General features: G+C 51.6%; 1 protein-coding gene across 1 annotated transcript in view; it reads right to left on the bottom strand.

The window, feature by feature from the left end:
* Positions 1-8,109, bottom strand: part of smtnl (smoothelin, like) — a 16,984-nt gene extending 8,875 nt beyond the window's left edge. Inside the window, exon 1 of the mRNA XM_062553260.1 lies at positions 7,138-8,109. Within this exon, the coding sequence (XP_062409244.1) occupies positions 7,138-7,677 (540 nt within the window). The 5' untranslated portion in view covers positions 7,678-8,109. The remainder of the gene's footprint in view (positions 1-7,137) is intronic.
* Positions 8,110-8,345: the final 236 nt, after the last annotated feature.

The raw sequence follows: 8,345 nt of genomic DNA on the forward strand, positions 1-8,345 counted from the left end.
CACTCAGACCACGGGCATGGACATTCTGCTGCAGATAGCGCACTCTCTGGCTCTGCACACTGCCATTGAATGCCCTGTTGATATGACTCGGCCTGGTTTATTTTCCATGCATCATACACAAATATCCGCTAAGTGAAGGAACACAAGAATGAAACATCTTCTGTCCCTCTTGGCAATTAAATGGTGATCCAAGTCTGAGAGCACTCTGTTGTGTTTGTCAGTTCCAGATCATTCCATGTTGACAAGTCATAAAGAGACAAATGGTCTCTTTGTGTGACTACCCCCTCGTACATAAAATGAGATCAACAGTGAAAGCACATTCACCATGTACCTCCATGGACAGCTCAGCCCAGAAGCCTCCCCAGACTCTGCAGTTGACTCTGGGGCAAGTCCAGCCCTGATCTGGCCCAGATGTGGAGGTTGTGTGCCACATCAGGGCCACATCAGGGCCACATCCGCCCCAGAGTCGGCTGTAAAACAATGGATTTACAAGGGACCACAACGGGAGGAATCCGAAGTGCTTTTATAAGTCTACCCACCCTGCTGTGGTTTTGCATGCCATTTCTTGAATAGCGGAGGCCGTGGCAGCTCAGTTTCCTCTAATCTGGGTGAGGAACCAGACAGTGATTGGAGCCCCCATGTTCCACCGAATGAGGGTTCTGGGTGCCTCTGTTCTACCACTGCTCTGTAATTTCCTTCCCGGTGCTCAAGTCGGCCGTGGAAAGGGTAAGCAGCACTAACACCTGTTGTTCAAAGATCCACAGAGCCTGCAATTTCTCACCTCTCTCCATGAGGAAGGCGGTCTAAGCCAACGCAGCGTGCGCAGATAGGCCGGGAGAAGGGGGCCCTTTGAAAAGTTTACTAGCACTGCCATTAAACCACTCGCAGTGGGGCTCTCATTCCATCCAAGGGGGGTCTGGGGTGGGGCGCTGTTTACAGAGGAAAGCGTAGGCAGGGGAGCGGAGTCCGGCTCTCCCTCAGGCAATAGGAAAACACTTAGCGCCGGCTCATGGGAAAACAAGATGTTTGGGCCATTTGTACTCATCTGTCAGCAATGATAGAGTAAAATATAGCTCTGACCTGCTGTTTCCCTCATGGGTCTACTCTTCTCTTCGTAGGAGCTACGCTACGAATAGCTCCAAAACAACAGCAGCCAATGGAACGGCTGTTTTGTTCCCCCTCCATTTTTATCACCTGGAGTCATCTGTAATGTCTCATGAGTGGAATCCCAAGTGCACAACAGGATCACACAATGCCTCAACTGTGAGGTGATCCTCATCCGAGACTTCAAAGTTCGTATGATTGCAAACATGTGAGTGGCGGGCTGCAGCGCTCCTCTAACTCGATTTGAGAGCGTGTGGTGGTGGCTTCAGGCGACCAACGCTCCTCACAAGTCCCACAAGCAGGCTACAGGGGTGGGACGGCGCGGCCCGGAGCTGGAGGGCATAGCAGCAGTGGACCACAGCAGTCGGCCCACAGCAGATCTGAAGGGCCGTGGCCCAGCTCTTAGGTTTCGGCTCGCCATCTGCCGAGGATATCAACACAGCCTCTGCCCTCTGCCCTGACCAACAAACATGGAGAGGGGCGAGACGCAGGCGTCCAGGACGACACAAATGCCTCTGCACCACAGGGGGAGGAACAGGCAGTGTGTGTGTGTGTGTGTCTCTCTCTCTCTCTCATGTTGAAGGCTCTCCCCTCACACCACCCCCAGTCTCCACATCGAGGAGATGCCGCTGCCAAACTTCAAAAGCATTTCTGTGATAGCAGCTGATTCTGGCACGGATCTGGTGCTCCAGACACTCCTCAGACTGATCTCCTGTCAGGCCTATATGCTGGTGTGGAGAGTGGGTCCGAGGTGCCTTGGCCTCTCTGCTTGAGTGCCTCCACGCCACCCTACTCCTCCTCCACACTGCTCTCCGACTCTAGTGGACCAACACAATGGATATGACGGGGCAGTGAGGTCACCTTGTAAACAGAGAATTATTAACCTGTAACCACGGAGATGAAAATACATGCCATTGTCTGGAAGTAATTAGGAAAGCCAGGGGCTGTGTGGGAGGGGTCTGGATGCCTTTCTCTCTCTCTCTCTCTCTCTCTCTCTCTTTCTTTCTCTCTCTCTAACCCCTCACCCAGCGGTACCATCCATCCATCCCTTGCTCTCATTCCCCCGAACCCCTCTCTCTTTCTCTCTCCTTCAGTCTGACTCTCACCTTCCCTTGTTGACTCTCTCTCTCTCTTTCTTTCTCTCTCTCTCTCTCTCTCTCTCTCTCAGTCTTCCTGGCTCTCCATTGTGCTCCAGTGTATTGACAGCCCTGCTAAGGTCTTTTCGTGTTATGTTCTCTGGCTGCTGGCAGGAGTCTCCACTGTTCAGCCTGATCCAGGCCGAGAGGGAGGGGGATCAAAAGATCGGCTTCATTTACACCGAGACGCCTTCGGGTGATAAGGCAGTGGACTGTCTGGTGTCAGTATGTCAAGCTTGTTTATCATTCATGTACAGATACATACATGCAGAGGCACTCACAATATCCATTTGTGTACATGCACTGAATGGTTCTGACAAATGTTGGCAAAAGCTCTGAAGCCTTATTGGGTGTTTTAGATCGGAGCCAGTGTCTCCTACTCAGACCATAACTTAAAAGGCCGCAAAGGGCTTTTGACACTACATTACGTTATGTGTGTGTTCTCTCTGTGTGTGGGGGTGTGTCCTTGAGTATTTCACGTAAGAGCCAGTAATCACAACCAGCATTTGTTTTGGACGTGGATTAAAACTATTTTGGTGCTTTTACACAAGTGCTTGTAAACGAGATCCTCCATCAGGCACTATACATGGGCCATGAGTAATGATCAAGCCATGTCGAGCAAATTACACAATCTGGTGGTGATTATATGTTTTGAGCTGGGACACCAGATAAGGCTGGGCCCCGGGTGACGTGGTTATGACAGGGCGATCTTACAGGAATATAGGGACTCACTGGGGCCCGACATGGGGGTGATTTACAAGGAGGGGATCTGTTATCTGAGAGTGGAGCAACAGGCAGTTGTCCTGCTCCCCCTCTGAGAAATTCAAGCTAGTACTTTAGACTTGATGATGAAATTTTTACATAGGCTACATTTTGTGTGTGCGTGTGCGTGTGTGTGTGTGTGTGTGTGTGTGTGTGTGTGTGTGTGTGTGTGTGTTAGAGACAGAGAGTGACAGAAAGTGTTTGAGTGTGGCTGTTTACACGTGGTTTTAAAATGCCTTTAAGATCGGATCTCAAGTGGATAGAACCAAACACAAGCACAAACAACCACCAATATGCATTGGACCAGACCACTTGCTGACGTGGTTTGGCAAGCAACTGACCACATATTTTTGAAGCATAAACACTAACGTGTCCTGATGTATCTTTAACAAGACCACTTCAGGGAGTGACATAGGTGGTAATTAAATCTGAACCCAATTGGTCTCTGGTTGTTCACCTTGGACACAGGTGCAAACAGTGATGGGTTTCAACTGCTAGCCTGTGATTCAATCACCAAAACACATTTGAAATCCAAGTATAAACAGGGCAAGTGTCTATAAGAGCTCTCGGCTTCAATGTGCAACAGAAGGGTGTGTTGAGGTCAGAGTGGGGTCTGAGAGTTGAGGGCCTGCTGTTCTTTGTGTGCATGTGTGTGTTTGGGTGTGTGTGTCTCTTTATGTGTGTGCGTGTGGGTGCATGTCCGTGTGTGTGTGTTTATGTGCACAAATGGGTGTGTGTGAGTATGAAAAGAAAGCGTGTGAGTGTTTGTATGTCTGCGTTCTCTCAGTGTGACAGCATGAGTGTGCTCTGACAGAGTTTCCACAGATAACAGTCATGCACAACTTATCTCTCTCCTAAAACACACTTACAGGCACACACACCGATGCACACACTTACATGTGCTCATGCACTAACACACACACAACACACACACTCTCTCTCTTTCTCTCTCTCTCTCTCACACACACACACACACACACACACAAATGCACACTCATCCTCTCTCTCACACCCACGCTCTCTCTCTCTCACACACACACACACACACACATGCACACTCATCCTCTCTCACACCCACACTCTCTCTCTCTCTCTCTCTCTCTCACACACACACACACACACACACACACACACACACACACACACACACACACACATCCTAGGACATGTACAGAGCCCTGACTGTGAGATTTACTCTGCGAGGCAGTGCTGCTCTCCAGAGAAATCAAAGATAACCCACTGACCTGTGAACCATCCGTCCACTTCATCAGTAATGGGGAACAGCAGCCCTCTCTCCTCCGCTGAAGTGGAGGAATGCATTGTGCAGTGGAGTAGGCTTTTCTCTCTCTCTCATACATGTACACACACACACACACACACACACAGACACACACACACACACACACACACACACACACACACACACACAGGTGTGGTCTCTATGTGCATATTAAACCTCCTTGAACAGATGCAAGGGGGGTTGTTCAAACGGAAAGAGGGAGAGAGAAAGAGAAAGAGTTGGAGGGGGGTGAGGGAATAGAGGAAGGGGCCAGTCTTCAGGAACCAAAGCCTTCTGTGGAAAAGCCTGGAGAGAGAGAGAGAGAGGGATCTGACCTGGGTGTTCTTCTAATCCTGCCTCAGTCAATGGACTTCAAATGAGGCAGAATGTCGACACAATGGGCCATTGAGCCCGCGGAGACGCTGTGGTAATTGGCAAAAAAAAAAAAAAAAAGCGAGCCGTGTGTGGCTCCTCCTGACTGAGACTGGGAACAGGCTGAGCCGCGGAGAGGCTTACTGCTGGAGATGAGAGGGCGAGGAGGGGGAGAGAGATTCCTCTGCGACCCTGTCAGAGCTGTGGAGGGAGGTGAGGGTGGGGTGACTGAACAGCACAGTTTGTGGTGGTGAACCCCCCCCCCCCTCCCCCTTGCCTCATCACCCTCCAAACACACGTGGGAGGGGGAAGCATTGGAGGCCTCCAAACTATGACTATGTTGTGACTGTGGTTGCAGGGATCTGAGCTATTTGCACGTACAGGGAGACATTCAAAATAACCCCTCTCGGATGAAAAGAAACGGATACACGCATGTTAGATCTGGCTTGTTTGTGGGTTGAGATAGAAGTCTGCATGACGTACCACAGACCCTGCCACAGCATGATAATGAGATAGGGCCTCCACCAGATATAAATCTCCGTGAAATCACACAGACCATAACAAATACTGATAGCAGGGCAGGCTAAGAGGCAGAGATAGACAGATAGAGGGGAGAGGAGGAGACAGAGAGAGAGATAGAGAGGAGAGGGGGAGACAGAGAGACTGCTCGTGGTGAGATAGTAGAAGCTGAGGGCCTTTCAGGGGGGTTGAGAGGCTGTTTTTAATGTGTAGCAGTGCTACAGTCAAATGATTCAGTCTCTACATGCTGACTAGGCAGGCCTGCACACATCCCTTACCTGGGATAGCTCTCTCTCTCGCTCCCCCCTTCTCTATCTCTCTATCTGTACGTCTGTGTGTGTGTGTGTGTGTGTGTGTGTGTGTGTGTGTCGGTGTTGGTGCTGGTGCTGCAGGGCTGGAGCTGGAAGTGGTTGTGCAGGGAAGGCTGCGCTGCGGTGGCGGCGAGGCGGCTTTTTTACGAGGCCGCGTCAGTGGCGGCGCTCCGTCAGGAGGACGCAGCGGCAGGTGTGGATGTGGCGGAGCAGCAGCCCATCTGTCCTTGATAACAGCCCTGCGCTCTGTTTCCATTCACTCTCACTAATCAGGATGGGAGGAGCTGGCCAGAGTTGCCAGAACCTCACTCTTAGGGGAGTGATAGATGGGCCTTTTTCCACTGCGCTGCAGTTTGTTTTCTGCAGACGTGTTTGATGGACGACTTTTTGCAGACGTTTATAGAGTTAGAGAATAAATGACCAAAATGCAAAACTCACGCAGCGGAAAAAAGCAAATGACAGAGCACGAATTTGAATGACTGCAACCAGTGAATTTGTGTGTGACGCAATGCTGTCTGTTTTACAACACTAACGTGCAAAAGTGAATCTCCTGGCTCGAGTGTGTGTTTGTGTGTGTGTGTGTGTGTGTGTGTGTGTATGTGTTGTAGAAGCAGAGGGAGTCGTGTGTGTCTGTGTGTGTGTGTGTGTGTGTGTGTGTGTGTGTGTGTGTGTGTGTGTGTGTGTGTGTGTGTGTGTGTGTGTGTGTGTGTGTGTGTGTGTGTATGTGTGTGTTTACGTAGCCCGGCTGTTTGCTCTGAATAATCACACTTTTACAGCCGTGCCTATGGCTGACAGACAGCAGCTGGGAAACTCATGGGCGATCCAGACGCCACCCGCCCTGTCTCCAGCCCCCCCAAACAACCCCACTGCAGCCAACCTACTGACCATCTGCCCGGGTCTCAATCCACATCAGAGTCAGAGAGCTGACCCACGTGTCAATAGCACCAGAATTCTGATCCGAGTTTTTCCAACTGTTTTCCAGTTGGGGATGTTTAGATGTAGCTGTACTCTAAAATCTGAAGTGGACTAGAGAGTAACGTAAACAACAAAGATGAATACCATGAATGGAATGATAGTTCTGTGTCGCTTTCTCTAATGGTTTTGTGTACATTTGAATGGGTGTTTCTTATGTAGTAGGATGTGGTTGTTTATAAAACAGCTGAATTACAGTCATTATTTTTTTTGCTGACCTTCAGTTCGGTCTTGTCTAAAGCTGTCAAACACATGTGGTCCTCTAATAAAACCATATGGGCTGGAGACGGCTACAGGACGAGGGCTGCCAGGTGACAGCAATAATTCAGGGAAAATAAACACAAATTGGCAAGACTCCATTGTGCTTCCACTTCATCATCTGTGAAATATCACCCCAGATCATCATGAATTGGAAAGCCCAGCTTGGCTGGGAACATCGGCACGTGAAGATGACACGAAAGTGTGCTTTTAATCTGGACTTGTGCTGCACTTTTAAGCACATGATGTTCCACAGCCTCTTCTCCAAGCTCTAGAACCTGATGTCATTGGGTGATCAGACATTAAATCACCCCTGTAATTTGCTGAGGGGGATTTTCAACTTTTCCAACTCACAGCACACAGCACTTCACCACTCTCACTCAACCCTCTGACATTCATCACGGCGTGTCTCGGTGGTACTCACGTTGGTCTTGCTGGACACTGCAAAGGTGGCCCGGCTGGAGAAGCGCACGGTGGTGGGGCTGGAGGCCAGGCCGCTGGCCGAGCCCATGGCCCCCACGCACGGGGAGGACGGCGCCGGGGGACTCTGGGAGCTGCCGCTGCCCACCCTGGGTATCTGGTGCTGCCCGGTCCCACCGCCGCTGCTGCTGCTGGCCGTCTGCTGGAGCTGAGGGCTGCCGGAGCCCATGAGGGCGCTGCGGTCGCAGGCGCTGCCCGTCAGCATCTCCACCTGCCGGGTGAGGGCCTCCAGTTGGCTGCGCAGCTGCCGGTTCTCCTGCTGGAGCTGGGCCACGGCGCGACCCAAGGGCCCGCTGACGTGCAGCGCCTCCTCCAGACGCCGCTCCACGCCGAGCTTGAAGGCGCTCACGTCCACGTGGATCTCTCGCACCGCGTCGCGCAGCGTGCTCTCGTAGCGGGCCAGCGCCCCGCACACCGTCTCCCCGTCGCCGGCACCGTTGCCGCCGACACCCTCGCCCACCGTGGCTAAAGGACCGGCGTCCATCACCGGGCTCTCACTGACCTTCCACTCCACGTTCCGGTCACCTCTACGCCCAGAGACTCAGCCTCTGGATGCTACAGCCAACTGTCAGTAGCGTCTTCCTCTCAGCCCCAAACTCTTCAGCCTCTTAAATCCACTCCAATAAACACAACAAAAGTTGCTCCCCCAGAAAGTCCTACTGATGCTGAGAAAAGTTTCACGTGGTGGGAGAACTACTTCAGATTTCAGTCCTGGAGATACAGAAGTTTGAAAAAGCCCTGATGAAAAATCAACTCTGGTGCAAAAAAACAGTTCTGTGGAGCCCTTGGCACTCAGCTCAGTGAGAGAGAGAGAGAGAGTAAGTGAGTGAGAGCGCTGTCTCTCGTAGAGGATCTCTGCGACTCTTCCAGCCTCCGTGTGTCTGCTCCGGCTGCGGCGCTGTTTTAAAGCTCGACTCCCTCCGTCAGGTTAATCTCCCACTTCTCTCACTGCCTGGGGGAGGAGGCACAGTGCTGGAGAGGGAGGGAGGGAGAGAGAGAGAGAGAGAGGCAGGGAATGAGGGAGGGAGGGAGGGGAACAAGGGAGGGAGAGAGAAAAGAGGAGGAGAGCTTGTTCCACTTTTTTTTTCTACTTTCAGTTGGCTGTTAGAGAGAGTACTCTCTGTTTGTGTTGCCTCTCTGCCCCCCACTCCC

Source organism: Sardina pilchardus, chromosome 13 (assembly GCF_963854185.1).
Source record: "Sardina pilchardus chromosome 13, fSarPil1.1, whole genome shotgun sequence".
NCBI classification, from domain to species: Eukaryota; Metazoa; Chordata; class Actinopteri; order Clupeiformes; family Clupeidae; genus Sardina; species Sardina pilchardus.